At 43.6% G+C, this 27,362-nt stretch overlaps 1 protein-coding gene across 1 annotated transcript in view; it reads left to right on the forward strand.

The window, feature by feature from the left end:
• SLC9A9 (solute carrier family 9 member A9) overlaps positions 1 to 26,298 on the forward strand; it is a 546,145-nt gene extending 519,847 nt beyond the window's left edge. Inside the window, exons 15-16 of the mRNA XM_061193585.1 lie at positions 24,664 to 24,769; positions 26,040 to 26,298. Coding sequence (XP_061049568.1) covers positions 24,664 to 24,769; positions 26,040 to 26,267 — 334 coding nt within the window. The 3' untranslated portion in view covers positions 26,268 to 26,298. The remainder of the gene's footprint in view (positions 1 to 24,663; positions 24,770 to 26,039) is intronic.
• Positions 26,299 to 27,362: the final 1,064 nt, after the last annotated feature.

Raw genomic sequence — 27,362 nt, forward strand, 5'->3', positions numbered from 1 at the left:
CTGTGTGCCAACTGGTCTAGGCAATGGGGAGAGATGAGTAAAGTACAGGCCTGGCCTTGAGGGACTCAAAGCTTTCACCTACATAGATATGGCCTGGCAACATGATGTTATTGGTTCTCAAAGCAGGTTCCATGGAACATGAAGGCTGGGAGATGGGAGAGGTAAGGGGGATAGGTTCTGTGTCTATCTAAACTTCAGAAACACTGCTGATTTCACAGTGAGCCTTAGCAATAAAGAGACATGCTTAATTTCCATGACTCATTTGGGCCCAGAACCCGTTTATCATTTAACACGTTGCAACATCCTAAGGTGCTTATCCGCCAGGAAACACACTTCGAGACCCGACCCATCCGCTTCATTTCAGCCAGACGTGCTTTGGAATGAAGAATTTTGGGAGTGTTAGCAAGGAAATCTAGTACACCCTTTCTCTGTGCTCTTTGTGATGGCTGAGGGCTTCTTCAGAGGAGAAACAGAGAGAAAACCTAGGTCCATTAGACGTCAAGGCTTACCAGCAGGGTTTGGGGACAAATGACATTACATCAGCCTCTGGAGTCTGGGACCACATGACCAGACTCTTATTTGTTTCAGTCATTTTCATCCCTCCTTTCATTCATTTAAAACATATGTATTGAGCACCTACTATGGAAACAACTACATTGAAAACTGGGCATTCTCTGTCATCAGGGACCTTGCCGTCTGCCGGCCAGGGCAGGGAGTGACCTGGCCAGTTAACAAGCAATTTGAAGGTGTGATAAATGCCATGATAAGGGTGACCATACAGCCTGGGTTTGCCTGCTGTCTGTGCATAATATGTACAAGTGCCCCTTTCACTCCCATAGGTGTCCTAGTTCTGACATTAGATTACAACGTCCCACTAGTTACAATGGGTGCAGGTTGTGGAAGTCCAGAGGAGGGAGGGTCAGGGGAAGCTTCTGGGAGGAACTGACCCCTGAGTCCTGAAAACTGAGGAAGAAGAGGAGCCACGGACAGTGGTGGAGTCAGCACTCAGGTGGGGGAAAGAGCAAGTGCAAAGGATGAGAAAAGATAGGACTCAGCACGTGTGGTTACATTGAAGGAGACAGGTCTCAAAGAGTCCAGTTGTATCAGGCTAAGGAGGTGAGACTTTTCAGGGCCATGGGAAGCCCTTGATGGTGTTGTAGGCAGGGAAGTATCATGATCTAGTCGACATTGAAGAAGAACCACTCTGTGACTGGGAGTGGAAGTGGGGCAGTGAACTGGGGTCAGTCGGCAGAGCCCCTAGACCAGTGACGAGACTGTTAGAGCCACCCAGGGGAGAAGTGCTGGCAGCCTGGGTGAGGACTGCAGCTGTGGGCTGGAGAGAAGCGGATGGATGGATGGATGCATGCATGCATGCATGGATGGATGGATAGGGAGGTCTTTGGCAGGTAGAATAGATAGAACTTGGTGATTGATTGATTGATTGGCTGTGGTGGGGATGGAAGAAGAGAGAGTTGAAGGGCAACCTCATGCTTGAGCATGAAACTGGATGATGGAGTCTTCTTCAGTGAGACAGGGAGTATAAGGGGAGGAACAGGTCTTAGGGAGAGGGAGACAAGGAGGTCGATTTTGGCCAGGACAAATGTGAAGTGTCCTTGCCGTGTCTTGGCCTCTTCCAGAGCTTGAGGGCTGAAAGGGTAAAGACAAGGGGGGCATTTTTAAAAAACGATTCACAAACATTCTTGAAACTGAATGAAACAAAAAGCCCAGTCAAAGTGTACCGGAGCAGCCTTGCTACTGGCACAACGTGTCGCTGGCTGCCGGTTTTTTGGGAGGCAGTGAATTGAGCCTCCAACACCAAGCTCATCTGTTTCGCTCTGAAGCAGAGCAGGTGTAGACAAGGGCCCTGTACGCATCCCTTCCACCCACCCTGAGCACAGAATGTTCTGCTCCCGGCCTGTGCTGCCACTGACAGCCCCGCTGAGCAAACCAGCAGTTATCACGTGGTCTCAGTCCTTCTCAGGCTGAGGCAGGTTTACAGGCTGACGGTGGAATGCTCTCGAAGCCATTTGCCAGCCCCCTGAGCCATCCACCAACAGTGTCAGTTCTCTTGCCACTGCTTCCTCATCACCCCTGGGGCCATTGTGCAGGTTGCATGAGGGCAGAGGCAAGGGGATTTGGTTTGCTTTTGGCCAGAGAAGATCAGAGCTTAAAATTGCCAAGGCAGCTCTTGGATCTTCCAAGATCATTTGAAGTTCTCTACTTGATTGTCCCATCATGTTTGCCTGTAGGTTCTTGGTTCAGGGTTTATTCATATTATTCATCTTGGTCATGGTCTGAGAAGTTAAAGTGACTGCATGTCTGTAATGGTCCTACTCTTTCTAAGCAAAGAACAAGAAAAATTACTTCACGGAACATGGCTGTCAATAGGGCTCTGCTTGATAGTGATGCTGTAGCCGGGTTCACCTCTGTGGCAGTGATGAAATCATCCCACCAAAAACTGTCCAGTTCAGGGGCTGGAATGATCCTGTTGTCTGAAACCCTGAGCCATCAGCAGATGTATTCGTCACCCCCAAAAGCCTCTTGTTGTAATCCAGAGGGCCAACCTTTGAAGGCACAGTAAGAAAATTCCAAGTTCAAGTTTCATTTCATAAGTGTTACAGTGACCCAAGGCCAAGGTAAACCTTTTAAAGAAAGCCTAAAAAGAATTCTTGGCCTTGAAAATGCAAACAAGTAGAACCTGAACAGTGTATTTATATTTTACTTAGCAGTCCCAAGAAACCTATGAGCACTTGGATATTATGAAGTGTGATGTGTTCTGTGGTTTTTGTTATAACAGGAGTCTAGGCTTAGCTTTTTTTCCATGCTCTCTCTGTGTATAGCTGGAATTACAATCATCATAATCAAGCATTTAAGCAAACAAAAATAATCATTTGAAAGCTATTTTCCATAAGCTCTTTAGTTCTCAATTCACTACAATTCTGTTCAGAAGGAAATGTTCCATTTTTTTCCTATTGTAGTACTTACTGTCAGCAGTAGAAGCAAAGACCAGTTCTCCACATATAAAATTAATTCCATTTCAGCTTTTCTGAATAAAAACAAAACAATCAAAAGCCTAAATTTGTTTTTCTTCCAGGAAGACATTTTGGGGGGACAGGCCAGAATCTACTGGAGAATAACATCCTAGTGATACTTAAGTGTAAGCACTTGGCATAATTTTGAGCCCTTCTGGAAAAACCAAATAGTTTACCTCTGGGACATTTTTTAATCTCTAAAATCCCCTTTGGCATCCACTTCATGCAAATTCTCCTCTTAGCCCAGGCCATTCCTAATTAAAGTGCAAAGGTCTATAGATACAACGATTCTATAAACTAACTATTATTCCATCACCACTGAAGGACAAGGTGCTGAGCAGAAAATGGGAAGATGATTGTCCTGTCCTGCATGAATAGCAGCAACGGGAATTATTCCAAACCCAGGGGGAATAGCTACACAGTCAGCTCCTTCATTGTGTCGGCAAAGAGAGTGAATTTGCAGGGATAACTCAAAACAATGGGCGATCTGCTCCTGGTTCGTATTTCCACTTCAGTCACCTGTGAATCACAGAAATGAGACGCGAAATCACAAGAGAAGCTAGCAATGGTAAGCACAGGAAGAGAAGCTCCCAGAGGATAAAGAAGAGAGAAAAGAATTTTTCCCTCTGGTCCATTGCACCCTTTGATGTCTGCCCCTTAACAGGCTATTTTTTGAGTCATCCAATTATTCATAGTTTGCTGTATTAGCACTCTTCTAAATTGGTAATGCAAGACTTTTGCCCAGGGTGTAAGCTGGCCAAGCCTCAGGTCAAACAGAGACTAGGAAATGGTATCTGCTTTGCCGCGGCGTCCAGGTCACGCCAGCGGCCCCTCTAGAGCTGCCTGGCCAGGCATTCTTGGGCCTCCCCTGTTTGCCAGTAGTTATCTCCCATTCCTCACCAGCCCAGCTACTAGGACAGAGAAGGGGTTGAGAGATGGAGAATTTTGCTGACACCTACCTTGTGAGGTCCAGAAATAGGGGAGCCACATTTTGCTTTAAGACTTCTCATGTCATGGGCTATGATGACTCAAAGGTGACCTGCATTGGCACCTGCATTTCATAGTCTAGCAGACACTATGAAGTTTTATTCTAAAGAGTTTGGAGTTAATCTGAGTTATTTACTTCCTGGGGGAAACCCCAGAAGATACCACTGTGATGGTTATCTGAAGTCACTGAAATCTGGTGTGATTGTTTCCACTTCCGTTTATATCCAGACAGAGCTGCATCCCTAAACTGGGAAGAATCAATGGGAGAAAAAGAATGTCCGTCCACAGCACAAAACAATGCAGCCTTAGCCTGAACAAGAACACCCTGTGAGGCCCTGGCCGAGAGGAAGGTTGGGAGCCGGAGGGAATGTCACCAGGCTATAAACCTCGGTAATCGGCTCGAGCCCGGGCACTGCCTATACCGAGAATGCCCTGGCCTCCTTTCAAAATGTCAGATTTACTCCAAGGGCTCTGAATAGCATCAGGAGCCCTGTGGCCCTGCAGGAGCCAACAGAAAGAGCCGTAGAATGCTTGGCTTGGCCTCCTCCAAATCCTCAAGAAGGTCGCAGAGACGTCTGGCAACACTGTGTGCACAGGCCCAGGGCCTGGCCGAAGCTCTCAGGCAGATCCTGGGAAGGTTTATCGAGACCCCACTGCTTCCTACCCCTACCACCTCCAGAGCACACACTCGCCTTCCTTTGCAAACACTCTTAAAATCAGCCTCAAAAAAAGAAGCTCAGTTAGGAGAAAATAACAACTACTGTTCAATCAGCAGATGGCACGTGGAAGATGAAAATTCCCCAACTTCCAAAGTCACCAACTCTTGAATGTCCTTGGTCTGCCTTTTGTTGGTTGAAAGAGAAGAGAATCTTACAGTTCTGAGTACATTACTAAACTCTGTATCCAACCTCTCCCGGGTTCTGGGTTATTAAGTCACATCTCATACTCCCTCAACTGTGTATTTAATTCCTAAAAGGCTCAAAACACTACAGCTCATGAATAGAACCTCAAAACTATATGTAGTAGAAAGAAAGGGAGGAGGCTGAGACAGCCCAGTTCCTCTTCCAGGGTGTCTCTGCTTTCCTCTCCTTCTCTTCTTTTTCCTCAAGGAACCAGGGCTACGTGGGACAAACTATTAAAACTCCAACCATTGCAAATGGAAGTCTGCCCCATGGCAAATCTTTTCACACCAATAATTCTGTTCCTATCCTAAGCCCATTATCATGCCACAAAGTTCCTGGGCCACAGTCACCTACTGGGTTGATGGCCTCAGGTATGAATGGTGCTGAAGCAGGCTCCGAGCATACAGAAAATGAAGGTCTTTTCTAAGAGGCACCTCTGCTGACTTTTTCCGAAGCCAGGGATGTGACCGTCGTGCTCTGAGCTCCAGAGTCAAAGCGAGGGGAAGTGAGGCTGGCAGTGCAGCAGCTCAAGTGTGCATTCTGGCTTCACCATCTCCTAGCTGAATGGCTTCAACTCCCTGGGCCTCAGTTTCCTCACCCATAAAATGGGGATAATGATAAAGCTACTTCCTAGGATTAAAGGAGATGATTCATGTAAAGCACTTAACACAGAGTTTCCAATATACTTAGTGTTAATAAATGCTGGGCACCATTAATATTGCAATTCTGAGCCAGAGGGTCAGAGAGGCATGAGCTTGCTGCTTTTGATTCTAACCCAGGTCAGAAACTCGACAGTGTTGCATAGAATGTGAAACTGGAGGGCAGGAGTAGCAGAAACTCATCCGTACAGTAGAAAGGCCCATTGATATCAGCACGTCTTTACCTTCCCTACCCTATTTGTAGTCAATCAACAGGGATCTCAAGGGTGTTTGGAAACTCACGTAAAGCCAAAGGACGCAGCCAATCTGTATCGCTCATTTTGTCAGCAGAAAGTTTCATTGGATTGGCAGATTTACCCATAAATGGTCACTTCATTGTGGGGTGGGGGAACCCCTGAGAGCGTAGCCAAAGAGCAAGGACCCTCCCATCCTTGCAGAGTGGTTCCCATGGACTTCAAGTTTTTGTCTCGCCACCAAGGTCCTATTAGATTAGGTGAAAATCTCATAAGATCTAGTTTCCTTACCAAATTCCAGTTCCTACGATTCAGGTGGGGCTGGAAATGTCCTTGAAGTGATCATATTTCTGAGAAACGGCCAATATTTCTCACACATACCCGTACTGAGTAGGATAGGGTTGTAAATGAGGGAAATTTCTCCATCCTGCTAAAATATTTAGAGAGGAATTCTGACTGAAAGTCACAACCAATTCAGCCTTCCCAATTCCTGAGGGTGATTTCAAATTGGTTTTCAAAAGAGAGGCCAAGAGCCAAATCCCACAGAAGTTTCTGGAGCTGGCATTAAATGAATCTTTCACAGAACTCCTAGCAGCGGTTGGATATTAACAAGGAGAAAAGAACAATTATCGTTTGGCACTCCAAGTACCATTTTATGTCACTTTAAAGAATGAATAGACTTCCAGCTCCACTCAGCTGTCTCCTCACAATTACAAAGCAATGGTAAATAATTGTGGCAAATGGAAGGTTTGATTTAGGAGGGTGAAATTGTACAACGACTCGGTGCTTTTTCTTCCTTTTCTGTGGCAAGCGGGACAGCTCCTGCCACTGGTTTGGCTTATATCCAGATCTGTGACTTACAAAAAAAAAAAAAAAAAAGACCCTGGAACCGTTTATTAAAGCAGACACACAAAAGTACAGCAAACCTACCAAAACATTTTTTATTATTTTTACAAGGAGCGAATAATCATATCATGTGGCATGGTTTAATTGGCCCTCCAGTGGTTTTATTTAGCCAAAGGATCATATTTGTCCATGCCAATAAAATTTTTGAACGGTTTTAATAGAAAGTGCATCTTTCCATTTTCTCAGCGCACCGGTTTCAGAGGACACCACCTGAGCTCTGCTCCTGAGAAGATGTGTTGATACGGTGGATATGTAGGACTTCTCTCCTTCTGCACCCGTAATTCACTGAAAGGGGGGGGCAGGTTTTATACTCGCTCTGAAAGGGGTCTAGAGCCCGGGTAGGGAAGACTTTGATCTAGGGCCCAAAAGCATCTTATCCAAACATGCATTCATTTAATCTTGCAACTCAAGAGTGACAGACCCTTCCAAAGTGGTTTGGGAGGACCAAGGGGACAGGGCTGGGGCATGCAGGAGGCACTCGCAGCTATGCCCAAGGAGCCAGTTATCTGTGATACCTGGTCTCGGGAGAGAAGCTTTGCCTCTCAGAGAGGCAGGAGGGACAAGGTAAAGCATTCCTAATGCAGGCAGCCTCCTCTAGGGCTCTCCAGGGAGCGAGGTTCTGTGTACAGAAAAGCATAACAGCAAACAAGAGCTGCCCTAGGGAGATCCAGATGGGCTGAAATCCATGGCTGTGGTTTTTCCCACCTTTCCTCCTGTGGCCAGTTCAGCCCTACTCATCCCTCACACCCTCATCCCAAAGGCCCCCGTCCAGTGTCATTTCCCATGACTTTATTTCTTACCAACTAAATCCCAAATAAGGTTCAGGTTTCAGATAATACCCTTTCCCAAAGAATTTGCAAGTTAACAGAAAACCCGAAATCCTTTTCAAGTCTCAATTCAACTCAACAAACATCGAGAGGACTCATTTCTAGCTACTGGACATTAAGCACTGCAGACACAAAAAGTGTCTGCAGTGCTTAATGTCCAGTAGCTAGAAATGAGTAGAAAACACTGAGACAATGTTCCTCCCTCAAGGAGCTCACAGCCTTACAGGGGAGGAGATATATAGTCAAATAGTTCTTATATATCAACATAAATATACTCAGAAAGTTGAGTGAAGGCCTGTGGGAACCCCAGTAAAAAAATTCCCTAGTTAGGATACAGGGATGGTGACAAAGAAGAATTGAGCGGCATATCCATTAGGATTATGTTTTGCTGCATATAACAAAAATCCAAATAACAATAGCTTAATCAAAATAGAGGTTTCATCTCATGTAAAAGAAGTCCAGCATTAAACAGTCTACAGCTGGTAACAGAGTTCTATGATGTCATCAGTATTCCTATGGTCCTCCTATCTTTCTCCTCTACCATCCTTAGTATACAGCTTCTATCCTCAAGTTTACCTCATGGCCCCGAAACGGCTGCTGGAGCTTCAGACAGCACATACAAGTCCCAGGCAAGAAAGGAAAAAGGACAAAATTGAAGCTCTCTTTGCAGAGCTTCTCTAGAAACTCTACCCAACAAACTTCTTCAGTTTCACTGGCCACCTAATCTGCTGAGGAAATAGAACCGCTTGCTATCATAAGGAAGAAAGGGAGACTGGATATTGGATAGGCAAAAAGCAATCTATCCCACAGCCTTTAAAGAATAAATGGGCCTCCCCCAAAGATAGTGAGGAAGGACATTCCTTGTAAAAGAAACAGAGCATGCAAAGATAAAAGTCCGTATAGTATTTGGTAAATATGGGAACAGTGAGTAGCCTACAAAGGCCTTCCATGTCTTAGTAAATCAACCTTGGTTTATTTTTTTTTAATTTACTATTATTTTTTATTTTTATTTTTATTTTTTGGCTGCATTGGGTCTTCATTGCCGCACACAGGCTTTCTCTAGTTGTGGAGAGCGGGGGCTACTCTTTTGTTGTGGTGCGCAGGCTTCTCATTGCAGTGGCTTCTCTTGTTGGGGAGCACAGGCTCTGGGCGCGCAGGCTTGAGTAGTTGCAGCACACGGGCTCAGTAGTTGTGGCTCGCAGGCTCTAGAGCACAGGCTCAGTAGTTGTGGTGCACAGGCTTAGTTGCTCCGCGGCATGTGGGATCTTCCTGGACCAGGGCTCGAACCCGTATCCCCTGCATTGGCAGGTGGATTCTTAACCACCACGCCACCAGGGAAGTCCCTCAACCTTATTTTATTTTATTTTTTTAAATTAATTTTGTAAGTGAAATAGGGAGCATTTTCTTTCTTTTTCTTTTTAATTTTATTTATTTATTTTATTTATGGCTGTGTTGGGTCTTCGTTTCTGTGCGAGGGCTTTCTCTAGTTGTGGCAAGCGGGGGCCACTCTTCATCGCGGTGCGCGGGCCTCTCACTATCGCGGCCTCTCTTGTTGCGGAGCACAGGCTCCAGATGCGCAGGCTCAGGAGTTGCGGCTCACGGGCCCAGTTGCTCCGCGGCATGTGGGATCTTCCCAGACCAGGGCTCGAACCTGTGTCCCCTGCATTGGCAGGCAGACTCTCAACCACTGCGCCACCAGGGAAGCCCCAACCTTATTTTTTTAAGTCAGTGGATTTTCTAACTTTAGGGTATGTGTTATGGTTATTGTTGTTCATAGGCAGCCTTTTATTTAGATGGAATTTTATGAGGAACCCCAAGATAAAAAAAGCTAAAAGAGAGCAGCTCTGGCTCAAGGTAGGATTGCGGGAGGAGAATTGAACTTTAATCATCATAAGGTAGAGAGTGGTAAGTCCTAGAAGAGGAGTAAATAAAAGATCAATGGGATTTCAGAGACAGTGACAGTTGAGCTGTGTCTGAAAGGATGTAGGATTTCCAAGTGCCAAGGTGAAAAGAAAAGCTGTTCAAATGGAGGGAACAGCATATGCAAAGGCCCAGAGAGACAGTGATACATAAACAGGAATCAGTGCCCAACTACATTTATCAGAAACTAAGGATTGTGGAAAAGTATGGGGAATAGGGTTGGGAAAGTAAGTGGGATCAGGAGAGGATAATGAAGTTCAAGTATCTAGTCAAGGACGCAGCCATGATGGAGGCCTCTGATCTCACCACTTGACAGTACAGTAGTAGCAGTCATGCGACTGTACTCCAACTTCTTTTAATAATAAGCAGGATACCCTGCTTATTTGGGTTCTCAGTGCACATAGGACTATTGATAAAATGCAGTATATATGAGGCCTGAATCTGGATCCATGTACATCCAAAAGGCAAAAAAAAGTCCCACAGAAAGGGTAAATGCACTACTCAGTCACCTTTGGAACTAGTCTCTGGTGTCTCCCCACCAAAACTATTGTAACCTCACTCTCTAGGTCCCAAGTCATACAACCAAGTAGTCCTAAGTCAACCAATCCCCAGTATTTGGAACCCTGAGGAGAGACAGCACTGACATGTGTGTGCCCTCCTCTGTGGCGTTCTCTCTCTATCTAAACTTTGGAGCTATCGATGTGACAGATGCTTTGAAAAAAAGATTTGCAAACTGTAGGAGGCTACCCATAGTGGGTCATGGAATCGTTTCAGTAACCCAGGACCAGCATTTCTTAAAAAAAAGAAAGAAAAGAAATACACGAGAATACCATATTAGAATAGGATAGACTATCCTGTGGTAACAAACACTTCCCAAATCTCAGTGGCCCATCAAACATTTTTATTTCTCTCTTACTTCAAGGCTGCTAAGGATGCAGGTGACCCTCTAGGGCAACAGACCTCCATGAGGCAACTCAGTGATGCAGGCAGCTTTGATCTGTGGCTCCACCAACTCAACCTGAGGCCTCCTGGGATCACTGTATCAGGGAAAGAGTCAGCTGGAGGTTTGCTGGCTTCCTATGTTTCAGCGCAGAAGTGACACTAGTCACCGTGACCACAGCACATTGGCCAGAATTAGTGATATAGCCCCACCTACTTCAAAGAAGCCGAGGCACCTTCTTCAAAGATGCTGATGTACCTGAAAGATGAGGAGACCTGGTTATTGGTGCATCCTAGCAATGCTCAGGAGAAACATATAGAAGACAGACTGAATGGGATGGGATAGGATAGGGTAGGGTAGGATAGGATAGGATGGAGAATAGGACAAAGAATAAAAATAGGAATAGGAATAGACCCAAGTGCATCACAGCAGTATTTTTAGTTTTATGACTCGGCAGATGTTAGGACACGTACTGAAAAGCAATTATAAACTGTATTTCCAGGTAGGGGTTAGAGGTGAAAAAAAGTTTGAAAGTGGCTGCATCTGAGAGAAAAATGTGCCTGGAGAGCAGAATGAGATTATTTATGACATGTGACCCTGTAACAACAAAGGGCTCTCCTCCTGTGTCCTCTCAGTCAAAGGAAAAAGAGTTTCTAATGTCTCCTGAATGGGGCTTCATTCCATAGCTCCAAATAACCCAGTGTCACATACCCTGATTCCCATATGCGTAACTAACTCAGTGGGTTACAGCAGTCAGTGTTGCTAGGGTGTGTGTGTTTGTGTGTGTGTGAGAGAGAGAGACAGAGCGACAGAGATTTGTCTTTCTCAATAGTAAGGAGTTCACTAAATAGCCAGGAAGAGATGGTGTCTTCAGAGTACACGAAAGTTGGATAGGCCTCAAGGACAACCAGAGCCCAGAGAAACAAATACAATGATGAGAAAGGGCTGCTCTAGGGCGACCTTAAAAACCCGATGCCCAACATGAAAACACCCCCCTTCTGAGTGAGTGCCTCACTCCCGTGGAGACAGGTCGTTCCTGTGTCAGGAGCCTCGGAATGTAAGTGCTCCATTGAAACCCTGCTGGCATGAAACAGTGAGCAGATCCTCCCTGGGCACCATCACGTGGGGCACAGCTCCAAGAACAGAAGGGAATCTTCTGAGAGGAACTTTGCAGTACCTTCCTCTGGGCTCCAGCAGCCAGCAGAAGAAATATTAGGAAATCCTTGGGGCACATGGAGGTGTTTTCACGAGTAAATTGACTTGGGGATATTTGGAATATATTTCTAATACATACAACTCCTCAAAGGACACAGTGAAAATTATAATAATAATAACGTTAACTAATGTTTGCTGAGTGCTTATTATGTGCCCAGACCTGTGCTTAAAAAAGTATCTATTTTTATCTCACTTAATCCCCCCCATGAAGTCACTATTGTAAGCTATTTCCATTCTATGGATGGCAAAAATGAGGCTCAAAGAGCTTAGGAAATTTGCTTACTCACAGATAATAAGAGCTGTGATTCCAACCCAGCCTGTCTGCCTTTTTAACTACTCCCCCCAAAATAAATAGATAAACACACAGAAGACTTGGGATTATTCGGAAGTAGCAGGAAATCACTGGCTGAATTATTTTCCCAAAAAAAGACATACTGAAGTCCTAAGCCCCAGTACCTCACAATGTAAACTTATTTGGAAATAGGTTCGTTGCAGATGTAATTACTTAAATTAAGGTGAAGTTATAATGGAATAGGGCATGTCCCTAATCCAATATCACTGGTTTGCTCCTAAGAAGACAGTCCTGTGATAACTCAGGGAGAACAGCATGGGAAGATGAAGGTAACAATGCAGTGATGCACCTACAAGCCAAGAATACTAAGGAGTTCTGGCCATAACCAGGAGCTGGGAGAGAGGCATGGGACAGCTTGGCCCTCAGAGCCCTCAGATGGAATTAACCCAGCCAGTACCTTGACCTCAGACTCCCAGTCTCCAGAACTGTGAGATAATACATTGCCGTTATTTTAAGCCACCCAGTTTGTGGTGCTTTGTTAACGCAGCCCTGGGAAACAAAGACACGAGGTAATTGCAATCTCTAAATACTTACCTAACTGGATCTAACATAGCATTATGAGTCTCCTCAGTAATGAGAAAATAGAGGCACAAAGAGTTGGAGACTTTTGCTCAAACTGAGAAGCAGTCATGGAGCCAGAACCTCAGCCATCTGTGTTTGGTGTCTGCCATCTGCCTCCCCATGAAAACATTGAAGGTAATTTCCTCCTTAGCTTTGTGCTCTGAGTATCCTGACCCATGGAGTCCACGCTGAAGTTGTCAGTGCAAAAGTGACTGTTCCTGGCTCCCTAGAGGTAGAAGATGAGTACAGTTTTGCATCCCCAGGGGGTCCCTGCCCATGCCCACATGGGGAAGCATGTCCCTCAGGTACACACTCTGTTCTGGAAGGGCCCAGCCCCATGGATGAGCCAGAGAGGGCTTGGGCAGGGCTGGCCACCTCCGTCTTAAATGTGAATCCTGGGGTAGCCAGCTGAGGCTCCAATACTCACAAGACCAGACGCAATCAGTGTTGGGGGGAAGAAATCAAATAAAATTTTCCCTCCAAACAAGAGTGAAGACTTGGAACGTTGGAGCAGAGTTACTTCTCAGAGCCCGGTTCTCCAAAACACCGCAAGGGAGGTGACCCATAAAGGCCTCTTGTCAAAATCACCATGAGCTAACAGAGGAGGTCTGGGTCTTTGGCAGCACTTCCCCTAACAACCAGAAGGCCACGAAAAGCCAAGACCAACTTCATGTAAGTATCAGCAGCATTCTTCTCCAGAACTGTTTTCTCTTGAAACAATGAGCCAAATGTCACCTCCCATATGGTGCAAATGGATTGAACTGCGTCCGATAGGCAGCAAAGATTCCTGGAAATCTGTGATCCCATCCTGTGCCCAAAGGGAAAAAGGTTAAGGCCACAATAGTAGGAGGAGAAGCAATGGTGGTAAGAGTGAAAGTAATACTATTGTCATCATTGTTATTATTGTTATTGTTGCACTGTGCAGCTCATAGATATTGTACCTCCACGTCCAGAGTTCTTCAAGAGTCAGGATGCCATTCTGCTCCGCATCATTTAGACCAGTGGTTTTCAGGGAGTTCTTAATATGCAGATTGCTAGGCCCCCACCTAAGGGGGTCAGGGTCAAGGGCCTGGAAATCTGCATTTTAAGAAGCAACAATGATTCTGACGCAGATGAGCAGGTGACCATACTTGGAGAAACCCCAGGTTTAGACTTTCTTTTGTATTTAGATCCAAGGCTGTGGATCAGATGAACTCTCAGGTTTCCTCCAGCCTCATGATTCCAATATTTCCCCCTGCTTATCTCCTGTCCACTTGCCCTACTTACACTGGCTACTTTGGTATCTTACAACTGTCTTCTTTCCTTTAACCTTTCAGCAAACTCCACTGCCCTTTCTCTGTCACTGGATTGTCTATCTGGAACCGAGAAGCCCAACAGAATTAACATTTGATAGGTAGATCCTATAGATATCACTGATAAAACCAACTCCCGGTACAAACAAGATAGCAAGCACATCATTTTATCAGCCTTTAGTCTGCCCTTGTCCTTAATACTTAATTACCAGAGTTTCCTAGCTCAGGACCTCTAGGGGAACATGGATGCATTTCAAGGCATCTGGGAACTCTCTGAAATGTCACATGAAATTTTACGCAAATGATGAGCACACAGGCATTCTTTCAGAGATGCTAGTCCGAGGCCAGGGAAGGTTAGGAATCATGGCTCCAGGTACCATCAACTCACCTGGCTGTGACATAGAAAGTCCATTTTGATAAATCTAAGCCACATTGGTTGAATTATGGACAGTCCCCAGTTAGCTTAGGCAATCAGACAGAGCACAATTTACAAATCTAACTAGACCACATCCCCATTCATTAGTAATGTGCTAGATACTAATCACCAAAGATAGAAGATCAAATAAAATACAGTCCTGGAGGATTCTGGGAAGATGGCAGTGGCATCAACAGCAGTCTCTCAATCTCTCCAAATCCCTACGTAAAAATAGGCAGAACAATTTTAAAAAGTAAGTAAAAAAATTTTTAAGTTTAAAAAAAAATAGGCAGAACAATTAGGTGACAAAACCAAAATCCATGGACACATTTACAGCAAAACTATGGGCAAGTTTTCTCACAAACTCCAAATTAAAAGTGAGGGGAAACAAACCACCAATAGTACAAGTGTCCATTCAGGAGGAAAAAGGAAGCAATAGGGTAGCATCTGAGGGACCTGAAATCAGGAGAACTGAATGGCCAATAGTATTTCCTGGAAAGTGTAGTTGGACAAATTTGATAAACATCCCTAAACCTGGTGTTGGGGCAGGGAGTGGGGGATGTAGTTTCCTCTAAGAGGAGTAAGTGGAAGGTCCCAGGAAGAAGGACTGAAAGGGCTGGAGCTGTCGAGAACCCTGAGGTCTCTCAAAATTGTACACGAGTGATGAGCACACGGGCATTTTTTCGGAAGTCTCCCTTCCAGGTCAGGGCCCTACACTCAGGAGAAATGGCCTTGGAGTGGAGTTAAAATTGAGCTGCAGAGAGACAATAGTGATAAAGGAAAGATAAGGTCCAGATCAGCTGGGGGGTAGGGGGGAGTGCGGTGGGCACAGGAAACAGGGCAGGAAATCTCAGAATGCAAGCCACCATGTTTACCACTATATAAAAACAACAGAAGAGGGAACCCTGTGAAGTCAGAACAGCTTTCCTGAACCCTACCTTATTCTATAACTTTAGGAAAACTAATTTTGCATAAAAACGAACAACAGAAAAGAATAGAAGTCAAATCCCATAGAGACTTATTATAAGGAAAAAAAAAAAAAGAGGATGAGGGGCAGAATAACATCTCTACAAATAATGAAAGCATGCCAGAAAGATGTGCCCATAAATAGATCAAAACTATAACATACTATATTAAAACAAGTTAAAAGACGTTAAGAAAATGAAACGAGCTATGAAAGAACGAAATAAATCAGAGTTAGAAAAAGACTCTGGAAACAATTTAAAATTTTTAAAAAATTATTTCAGAAATGAATAGTAAATTAGAAAGACTACAAAAGCAAATAAACACAATGGATAATACCTTAAGAGAAAATGCAAGTGAAAAGAAAGAGAAGTTTTTAAGTCAAAAATAAATGAAGAAAAAGATTAAAAAGATTCAAGAGAAAGTGACAAATATTGAACATAGGCACAGGAGATTGAACATCTAGAAAACAGGAATCCCTGAAAAAAGAGCAAAGCAAGGAAACAGAACAAGTCCTAACTCAAGAGAACTTCCCTGAAATACAACACATTTAACACATTGGGAACTACACATTGAAAGAGCACACCATGTACCTGAGACTATCAACTAGGAACAGCAAACATCAGAAAAAAATTAGTGAAATTAAAGAAATTTTGTTAAAAGTCCTTCAGACATCTAGAGGAAAAAAACGTGATTTATAAGGGAAAGAAAATTATATTTTCATTAGACTTTTCAGGAGCAACTCCTTATGTTAAAAGAAAATAGAAACATATTTAAGTAATCAAATAAAGAAAGTATAAGCCAACAATTTTATTTCCAGAAAAACAGAGTTTCAATATATAAAGGGCACTAACTCTTATCAATAGTCGAGAACTCAGAGAATGTTTCCATGAGTGCTTCCTAAGGAATCTACTAAAGAACAAGGTTCAAAGAATCAAAATGACTAGAAAGACATTGACATAAGGCCTGAAGGTGAACATTAAATATACAGTTACCTGTAGTGCTAAGATTACATGAGGGCTGAGAGAGAGTATAGAATGTAATGGTTATATATTCTGACAATGTAAATATAGTACAACTATGAATAGTTCTACTATAGATTTTCTTTTTTTAATGAGAAGTTAGAATGGAGGAAGGATAAGCAAAAATTTTTAATATATGATGTAATTATTATGGTGGTAGTATATTATGATTATGAGACTACTGTAAGTACAATACTATGGATAAAACAAATGAGTCATTGTGGAGTATTCTAATTCTATCATCCCCTATGTCCTTGAGAATCAGAAGTTCTTGAACTTGAATTGGAAGTATCCATAGGAACTCATGAGATATAGAATCAGTGGTATGGTGAAGCTGGTTTACAAGAGCTGGTAAGAACAGATTGTACACATTTTGTCCCAACTCCACATTTAATGACTCCATGTTGGTATATTGGAATCAGCCATAATGGGAGTATTTACACCATGAAAATTGGGAAATGCTACAAATCTGCCCTTTTTTTAAGAGAGTCAGTTGTTAAACATTTGCCAGCACCCCATTTTATATTGCAACCTTTGGTGCCCAGGTTGTGCTGTTAAAATATCCTTTCTCACTGAAAAAAAAAAAAACCCAGAGAAGTTTGGAGAAATAGCTTCTTTGAGGTCTGGAACAGAAATGTATAAGATGAACCTACAACTTGCCATGCAGATGACAAGGAAGCTATCAAAGATACTGGCATCATGTCAATAGGACTCAGAAGCCAATCTGAAGATTCCCATTGACCAAAGAGCTTCAGTTTGAACCTCAAGAGTGATAAAAATTGCAATCAAATTCATTTAAATGCATTACTTTATGGTGATATTTAAACAAAGAATCAGTCATTTTCAGAGGGTCATAACCAATCATTATCTGGAAAACTAGTAAATAGAGGGAATAAATGAAACATTTATCTTGCCTTTCCTGTATTTACTATTCCACTGAATATCCCAATAGGACAAATGAAAAGTGTCTCTTTATAAAAGTATTCTACCTAATAAAATAATAAAAAGGTAAAATTAGAATTTCACTGTTTGTACACCCCAGTGAGCAAATAGATATAGTTATTACACATCAGTGTCTGCTAAAATCACACAAAGAGAGACAACCAGATATGATGTGCCTTCTTTAGTCTTGCAGAAGGGGTAGAATAAAACCTGAATCTGATCCAGTCTCTGGATCCAGCTGGCAATTTGCAGGAGATACGAAGGGCAGAGGAACATGCTGGGCTGCACATGAGTTTGCAATCAGCAATTCAGACCATGGGAAACTCCACAGGTCCAATGGCCCAGGTTCTTCAGCAAATAAATTATAAAGAAAAGGGTGGAAGAGGAATCTATAGATTAAAAGACATAACACATTTTTTAAAATAGGCAAGACCAAACTGTAGTGTGCCAGAATGCACATTTAAGTGACAAAACTGTAATAAAAACTCAAGGAAGTGACTTGTATAAAAATCAGGATAGTAGTTACTTTCGGAGGGAGGAAGAAGTTTTGATTAGGATGAGACACCTGAAAAGGGCTTCAAGGGTAGGCGACATAGTTTCGTTTCCTGGAATCTGGAAGGTTTCCATGCCTTATAATGATCCATTAAGATACACATTAGATTTGTGATGTTTGATGTATCACTTTTTCATTTTACAATAAAAAGATTTTATTTTATAAGCTCCCTCAAGGAGCTTAGAGTCTAAAGAGGAAGATGGAGATGTAAACAATCAGCTTTAAGACAATGTGATAAATGCTGTCAGGCAGGTATGTATTATACATGTTGCTCCGGATCCGCCATGGAGCTGAAGCAGTTCAGCGTGGCAGATCTGAGATGGCTATTGGGAGGAAGGGACACACCAGCCTGGCCTTGAAGGGAGAGCCATGCTCCAAACAGACATGTGAGTAGCAGAGCTCAGAGACCAGGCTGAAGGTGCTTGCAGTCACTCCTTGCTATCTTATTCCGGGCAGTTCTGCTTACTGCTCAGGGTGTTTATTCGGGCTTCCTTTCTGCCCTAGCAGTTGTCTAGGGCAATTTCCTTTAAAATGGTAAAGGTTAGGATTGTCAACCAAAGGAACACATGTTCACCCTTGTATGTGAATAGCGGGTTTCTGCCTTTTCCTTGTTTTTATTTTTTTTTCTTATTTTTTTTTAATTGGAGTATAATTGCTTTACCATGTTGTATTAGTTTCTGCCGTAGAATGAAGTGAATCAGCTATATGTATATATATATCCCCTCCCTCTTGAGCCTCCCTGCCACCCTCCCGTCCCACCCCTCAAGGTCATCACAGAGCACCAAGCTGATCTCCCTGTGCTATGCTGTTGCTTCCCACTAGCTATCTATTTTACACATGGTAGTGTATATATGTCAGTGCTACTCTCTCACTTCGTCCCACCCTCCCCTTCCCCCCTGTGTCCACAAGTCCATTCTCTACATCTGTGTCTCTTTTCTGGCCTGCAAATATATTCATCAGTACCATTTTTCTAGATTCCATATATATGCGTTAATATACAATATTTGTTTTTCTCTTTCTGACTTACTTCACTCTGTATGACAGACTCTAGATTCTTCCACATCACTACAAATGACACAATTTCATTCATCTTTATGGCTGAGTAACATTCCATTGTATATTCTTGATAGCTTGTTCTTGAAATAGAGTGGCTGCTGCAAAGACAGGACCACACCTCTATGTTCTCTGCGTGTGCCAGTGCAGAATGGGAAGTCCTCCCTCAAGCTAGAGAGAACTGAGTGATGAAACAGCTTAAAGAAGAGGGCTTTTGGTTGGAGTCTTAAAGCCTTCCTCCAACCTGAACCCCAAATACACCTCAGCAAAATTTTTCATCACATACTTAAGCAAGATGGCAAGACAGTGTGTCCAATTACAGAATCCAACATATCCTAAGGAAGAGGGAGAACACACTCAATTCAATTTGTTAGCCCACATTTCCTGTGAAATAAAGCATAAAGGGTGTGATTTGTATATTGGAATCAAAGAATGATGGGGTGTGTACAATTTGGGGGTATCCTCTACTTGTTCTGTTCATGGATGAGTAAATACCAGCATGGGGACTCAGCAAATCCATAGCAAATGGGACCTGGTTTCCTGCAGTAACATATGGGCTTGGAGGGCAAGGTCGGCTCCCACTCTGGGATGCACTTACCCTTCCCCACCCACCTGCCATTGATCCCTGACCATCTCTGGTAGCAAGTCAGCCCTGGAAGTTAAATGCACTCTGGAAAGGGAGGTAAAGATAGTTTAGAAGAGAATCGAAAAGCCATCTGATTACACATTTCTTGATCTATAAAATGGGACTATAATACCCACCTACAGTTGTAAAGAGAAAATAAGGTATAGAGAAATGTCTTATAAATAAAAAGATGCAGGATGTATTCCTAAAAAGATAAATGTGCTTTCCTTCTCTACACACCTCTGAATTAACAAGAATTTTTTCCTGATAACAAGACCATTTATCAAGCTTATACATACAAACACATGCAAATGCTCCCAATAGGCACAAAGTCTTCCTACACAAGCCTACAAAGTCTTCCTACAAAGTCTTCCTACACAAGCCTACAAAGACTTCCTACAAAGTCTTCCTACAAGATGCGATGCTTCATTACTCCACTCTCAGGTGTAACATCATCAAGACTGTATCTTGTTGAGCCAAGTTGCTGACCCATCCCCCAGGGACAAGTTGAAACAATTGGCATTAGTGAGGTCTGGGTTCTGGGCAAAATGGGCTTATCTTATACCTATCCTCACCCTAAAAATGATGACTTTATGGACATAAGAGGCCATGTTCTTTTTCTTCCTATTTAAGATCTAAATCTCATATGGAGGGCAATACTCTGGAGAGAGACCACTGTGTTCCATACTTGCCTGATCATCAGTCACCTGGGCCATTGAAAATACAGAGTCCCAGGCCACTTCCCAGAGCTGCCAAATCAAAATCTCCAGGGCAAGACTTGGACATCTGAATTTTTAACAAATGCCAAGATGGTCTTCACGATGAGGCATGTTTAGAGAAAGCCAAGATAGAACATAGCTCTTCAGGGTTCTAAAATCAAAGACTTTTCAAGAAGTCCAGAAACAGGGGCATGTTAGTCTTCTCAGGCTGCCATAAAAAATACCATAAAATGCTGGCTTAAACAACAGAAACTTATCACAGTTCTGGGAACTGGAAGTCTGAGCTCAGGGTGCCAGCACGGTCAGGTTCTGGTGAGAACTCTCTTCCAGGCTTGCAAACAGGCACCACCTCACTGTGTGTTCACACAACCCCTTTGTGGACATGTGGAGAGAGAGAGAGCAAACTCTCTGGATTCTCTTCTTAGAAGGACACTAATCCCCTCAGGAAGCCCCCACCCTCATGATCTCATCTAACCCTAATTACCTCCCAAAGGCGCCATTTCCAAATACCATCACAGTGGGGGTCAGGGCTTCAACATGTGAATTTTGGGAGAACACAAACATTCAATCCATAGTACAGGGCAATGGGGCTTACTCCCTTCAAAGGGGCAGATGTTCTTTGTGGAGCTGGATCTTTGCTTGGGGTTTCTGCATCTGACCAATCTATGTAGGACCGTGTTATAAGAGGCATAGGCCTCTTATAAGTGCAAGCTGTGCACCCACTGGTTTTGGCAACTTACAAGGGACAACACATGAGGACTTAGAATAATCAAAACAGAAACTAACAAAAGAGAGAAATCAATGTCACCACTATTTTGGATGTTGGTTCAGTTAAGCAATAAATTTAGCTCTGGACCTGCTGATAGCAGATGCATTTTCTCCTTTGGCCTGAGTTAATTGTCTTTCCTATTTCACACATGTTAAATTCCGGGTAGAGTTCCAGCTTTTACTTACATCTCCTGAACCAGACTGCTCTTCCCAAACTTATGCCCTTTAAAGATGAGAAAAGTCATTGTTTTTTTTCCCCCCAGAGCTTAACATTTCATCTCGATGCATTTCAAGCTTATTAGAAAAGCAAAACTAGCTGTACCAGAAATACCCAATGGGGAATCTCTCTCTCTTCGAACATATACTAGAACCTGATAAGAAAAATAACACATTTTGCAAAATTGGCAGTTGGGGTTTCCTGTAGATCAAAAGAGTTTTCTTACTTTTTAATAATTCAGGTAATCCTAGAGATCCAGCCACTTCCCAGATACTGCTCAGCAATGAAGAACACAGAAAGTCACTGAGTCCCCAATTCCAAATAAGTTATCCAATTAGATGAGACTTGTTACTCAGTGTCTCTATACCAGCAGGAAGGTGCCGAATGTGGTGGAAACGTCTGGGGTCTCGGGCCCAGCTCTGCCAATAGCTAACTGGCTGTGCTCCACTGAGCAATTCTTTTACTCTCTTTGAGCCTGTTTTCGTCATTAATTCAACAACTATTTCTTGAACGTCTAAAATGTGCCAAGCATTGTATCCAGCTGAAGGGGACAGCCCTGCCCTCAAGGAGACCACCGTCTAGAGACAAGGGAGCTTTCCATTCTATAATGTAATTGTTAATTTCCTTGTGTGGGTACTTCAGTAGTTTAGCGCATAATATAAAAACATGTGAGTATATGAAGGAACAAATGAATGATTGAATGAGTGAAGCACAAAGTTGTTTTCTAACCACTTTATTTTATGCCATTACCACATGGTCCCCTTTCTCTGATAACCTAGGCCCAAGAGCTCCATCTCTGACTTGACCTTCCTTAGGCTTTTATCCTCAGGAAATCCTCATTTGTTGGCTATAATCTGCTCCCTTCTCTCTTCCTTTGACACAGTCACCCAGAATCCACCTCCATCACTCATAATACCCCTGAATATTTTCCTAAACTATAAATTCAGCGAACATCCACTGAGCACATTACATATGGCAAGCACTGGGCAAACCAAGACGTTGGAGAACGTAGACTCTGGTCCACATCTGCCGTGTTTGCGGATGGTGCTTACACGTTCCATTCACTTTTGCCACGCGGTGTATGTGTCCTTCCTTTGACTTGCCGCTACTGAGATGCCAGCACAGCCAGAATGGCATCATGAGTTTCCTAGAAGAGTCTTATGTCAGCAAATTCTCCCACCTCTCACCTACTACCTGACGCCAGCCCCCCATACAACAATGTTTAACCCAAATAGCTATTTTTGGTGTAGGAGCAGCTCAAATCTTCCAACCACTAACTAGCCTGCGACTCCCAATGCCGCAGCAAATGCCAGGAGTGCCACTCTCTCATCTCTACCCTCATATCATTTCCCCTCTGTTATTTGAACAATAATTGACACACCACTCTCTCCAGAAAGTATTGCTTAGAAAATAATGTTTTTAAATAAAATAGCATTTGAATGGCATGTGAAAGCGTAACACCTCTTTTCCGTGTTATTTCAGTTAATATCCCTGGCAATGCTCGAGGCTCACAGGGGTCAATCACTAGACCACAGGTCATAGAGTCAGTGAAGGGGCAGAGCTGGCAGTTGTGCCCAGGTCTTCTGAGTCGAAAATCCCAGAGCTTGTCCAGAGGGGCCAGATGGTAACCCATTTTGTCCAGGCCTCACAGTCACAAAAAGCTACAAAGTAAGTCATTAAGTGTTAGCTCCAAAAACAAGACACATAAAGTTGAAGAGATACCTCATCAGGATGAAAAGAAGAAAATGTGCCTTGTGCAAGTTTAAATTTGTGTTTTCCTTTTGTAACATGATCTTGGCATTTTGATTTTTCATTATACTGAGAACCTCAAACAATGGAAGTTGCCCAGGCCTCTCTTGAACAACAGACCTCATTTTTATTTACACAACATCGCTAAAAATGTTGCTTACTTGCTGTCACTTTTCCATCTGGAAATAAAATTGGCTGGATTTTCTTTGATTTATACTCCAGTTGTATATTATATATATCTCGTCCACCTCACCTCCCTAAAAAAAAAAAAAAAAAAAAAAAAATCTTCCCTGACCTATGCACACCATAAAAGCTAGTAAGACCACATGCCCCCTGCCTGAGAGGGTCCGCAGCTCACCAGCAGGGGTGCTGTCTGCAAGCTTTTCTCTCTAGAGAACCAGCTGGTCACGTGCACGATTCTGCTCTGATAAATTACCTTTCACTAGGGGGTGACGGTGGTGGATTCAAATAGCAAAGGGAGCCTCCGGATTATTTAAAATCATCATCTCTCTAGGCTTCAATTCCTTCATCCATAAAATGAAGGTAGTAACACTCTGTAATAAAAATTAATGGCAAATCATCAAGGGCTTCCCAGAGTTGTAGATAGACTTACAAGATGTTGCAGAGAATGCCAGGCTCTGAACTTTAATATCTTCCCGGTCCTTAACTGAGCACAACAGCTGCTCATCTGAAAAGAGTCGTCAAGTTTTCTATTCGCAGTTGCAATTACAGACCCTCTTAAGCATCTTTTCAGTCCCTCTCCTCGCATCATAACTAGGCTGTGTTCATGAGCCTCGCCTGCTTTGTCCCCACTGTGGTGGTGAGTGATTTGAAGCCAGAGGCAACCAGATTCCTGGCCCATGTGGGCTGCATCCTCCCTCTGTCCCACACGCTCAGAGCATCCAGGGCATGACAGAATGGTGTCGTCCAACGGTGGGTGGGCTCCAGATGAGCCATTGCCTAGATTACCTCTTGTCTTGAGTGCCTGGGGGTGACTGTACATCCTCACGAGCCAATGGTAACTGCTTTCCATTTTGTTTTCCCTTTCCCTATTTATTAGAGCATTTCAGAAAGTCGATGAGGTGAGCTATTCTCCAGAAGAGGAAATAATACAAAGCTTAAAAGCTGTTTCTGATAGAATGGTGAAATAATTTCACTACCTTTCTTGGAGGAAAAAAATAAATAAATAAGGCAACCTGAGGCAGCCTCTAGGGATTTCATTATAGATAGATGAGAGGGAAACATAACGGCTTTAGATGAACAGGTTTTTCTTTTAACTTGTTAGAGCACTTTGGGATGAAGAGAGGAGAAAGGCAGGTGCTAGACAGTAGAATAAACCTGGCTCCAGCTTATTTACATTATTTCGTATGGAGATGCATTGATGCATGAAGTATAAAGTGACTGTGTTGAATAGTGAAAATAAAGTATTTTGGTAAACAATCTCTGTTCACTACCCAGTCCTAGAATGAGTGAACGTTTTATGAAATAACTCTTGCTTCTTTGTGACAATTACCTCTGGTTTAAGATGTGTGTGGGGTTTTAGGAAAACACAGTCTTGTATGCTGCTATTAAAGTCATTCAGGTCGAGGCGCCATTTCTCCATGATTAAAGACTACGAGGAGGGCTGGGAACGTGTGTGGAGCAAAGAATATAACTAGCCATTTTTGCGGGCCAAATTACCTCCTAAATGAGGGAGTAGGCGATTTAAATGTAAAAATAACTGTCTCTTTCGCGGCATGCAAATGTTTGTGCTGTGTAAGAAACTAAATCCTGGCTTCCTCTTGGCAAGTATTCCCTAACAGCCCTCGCAGATATCTGAAACCAATTTTAACCCACTCTGGTCCTCCGCTGACCACAACATTACCTGAATGGTGCGACCCAATTTCCAGACTGCTCACCAGTCCTCAGGCCTACGGGGTGAGTAAATATCCCGAGAGGGACAGGCATGGTGAATATTGATGAGCCCGGGCACCTCGGAGCGATTTCTTCCCAGCTTGAGGAGGAAGCATTTTTAAAATTCACGGCACCAAGAATCATCTCTCTTCTCTTTTCAGTTGTTGCTGATGTGGGCTCATTCTTCTTTTTTTAAAAATGCAATTTTTTTATTGTGACCACTATTTTTAACCATAAAATGAATTTAGAAAATATAAAAGAAGGAATGTGCCCTCACAAAGTGCTGTGTTTTGAGATTTAGAACACTAGGCCTGTGCTTTATAGCTCAAGGGGGTGGAATCAAAAATGCTGAGAAGCAATGAGAATCCTTATCAGTAAATCAGAGTGTCAGGGATTGGCGAGGAGCAGAATCTTGGAGTCTGTGGCACCCTTGGAGGTTGTCCAGCTGGCCGACCCCTTGTCTAAACAGAGAAAAAGGCGTCTCAGATCTCAGACGTGCTCAGGACACCACAGCCTGAGCCAGTGGTTCTCAAAGTGTGTCCTCAGACCGGCAGCCTCAGCATCACTTGGAAACTTGTTAGGACTGCAAATTCTGAGGCCCTACATCAGAACTCTGGTCTCAGGGGCCCAGCATCTGTGCTTCAACGAGTGATTCCAAGACAGGCCAAAGTTGGAAACCACTGAGCTGAGGTCACCTAGCCAGGGTTCATTCTACAGGTAATTTCGTGTGGTCTTCCAAAAACCAATGGAAGAAGAGTTGAGATTTTAATTCCTTTCTTTAAGGGAATCTCTGTCTGAGGAAAACTTTAGTGGCCGGACCTAGTTCATTTCCACCATTATCTGCTATGGTAACTTCCAACCCTGTTTAGCCCTGTGACACTCATCCCAAGAAACATGCTGTGAGGATATACTTTTCAAAGAAAATATAACAGACATTGAGTTTTAAGAATTTTGTGATAGGCAGGAGTGTTACAAAACCTACATTGAGAATCATTCTGTACTCTGAGGTCACAGGATTCTGCAAACTCCTAACACCTCTCACCCAGATTAGGTATCCATTCAAAAAATCCACTGCATTTTATTTTAACTTCCTTATCCACAGAGGTGCTCAATTAGCACATGTTCTCTTACCCACAGAGAGGGAAAACGTGACATCTGCCATACCAGCCACTTCAGCCAAGACAAGACAGGGCAGTTAAAAAAGGAAAGCAAACATCCTAGTTTCTAACACTGTAGGACTGCTATTGTTTTCTGCTTTTATCAGGAAGTGACCTCTCTTTCTTTCCAAAACCAGGAACAGCTCAAAGAGGATGATGTAGAATGTATTGTAAACCAGGATGAACTGGCCATGAATTACCAGGAACAAACCACCTCACCCTGCAGCCCTCCTGCAAGGCCGGGTCTGGACCAGAAAGCTTCACCCCAGACTCCAAGCAAGGAAAGCATTTATGAGGGGGACCTTGGCTTAGGAGGCTATGAACTCAAGCTTGAGCAAACTCCGGGTGAATCCCAGCTGAATTAATGGGCGTGAACAACGCCGAGGTAATCACAGGTAATGCAGGGATCACTGACGATTAAGCCAAGCCGATGAGGCTGCATGGAGGAGAGGCTGGAAAATGTCTGAAGGGCATAAATTGGAGAGATTCAAAACCTTATCACGTGTATCCTCTGGTGCCTGCAGAAATGAGAATTTATTATCATCCCTCTATATTACGCAACTGCATTTAAGTTTTTGACAGCGCCATTTTTATTAGTGAATTGGGTGGGGTGGGAAGGGTGCGGGGGGCGGGGGGGAGGGAGGGAGGAGTCTAGCTGCTGGGAGGATGAAACAGATGTGCTGTGTCTGCAGGGTGTTTCTTTTCTGTGTGCAGCTCTCTGGGCCCTTCACTCAGATTTGGGATTCTTTTCCCTTCATTAAGGAGAGTTTAAAAATCAGAAGAAGAGTTTCTGAGCTTAAATGTGTGGCTCCTAAGCTGGAGGGAATGCCCACTTCTTCAGAAAGTGAGATGTTTTATATGTTTAGAACCTAGGCTCCCACTCGCTCCTAATGATCCGGGGATATTTGCCCAGATAAGTGCTTGCTTGATACCACTGTTGACGGCCTCACAGAACCCACGGCGCCTGGGGACCCGCTGTTCTCCTCCGCATCCTCTTCAAGTTGCTCCTCCCGTTGCTTGAAGCCGTTGGTGACAGCTTTGTTGCGCTCTGCACTAAATGCAGTGCCACTTTTCACCTTGGTAGGACCCCTTCCAGGGACAGCGGGGTCCTCTCCTCCGTACCATGTTTCAGCCTTCCTGTCCTTGCTTGCATCTGAGTCACTTCCAGGCTCCGTGGCAGGTCCCTCTGTCTGCTGAGTGATGAGATTCCTTAGCACAGGTTCCTCTCCACACAGCAGGAGTCGGGACAGGAGCCCTGACCTGTCCTCCGATTCCAACTCTCACAGCTCAGCAGCAGCGCAGGGGCAGGAGCGAGAGGAGCAGGGCTGAGGGTGCGCAGAGACCGCACGGAGGAGACAAGGACGCAGCATCAGGAGCATTTTTACAAGGCATGGCTCACGGCCCATGGCGGGGAGACCAACGCAATAGCTTTTAATTTAGCTGCACAACTTTTAAGCCAT

Source organism: Eubalaena glacialis, chromosome 6 (assembly GCF_028564815.1).
Source record: "Eubalaena glacialis isolate mEubGla1 chromosome 6, mEubGla1.1.hap2.+ XY, whole genome shotgun sequence".
Lineage (NCBI taxonomy): Eukaryota > Metazoa > Chordata > Mammalia > Artiodactyla > Balaenidae > Eubalaena > Eubalaena glacialis.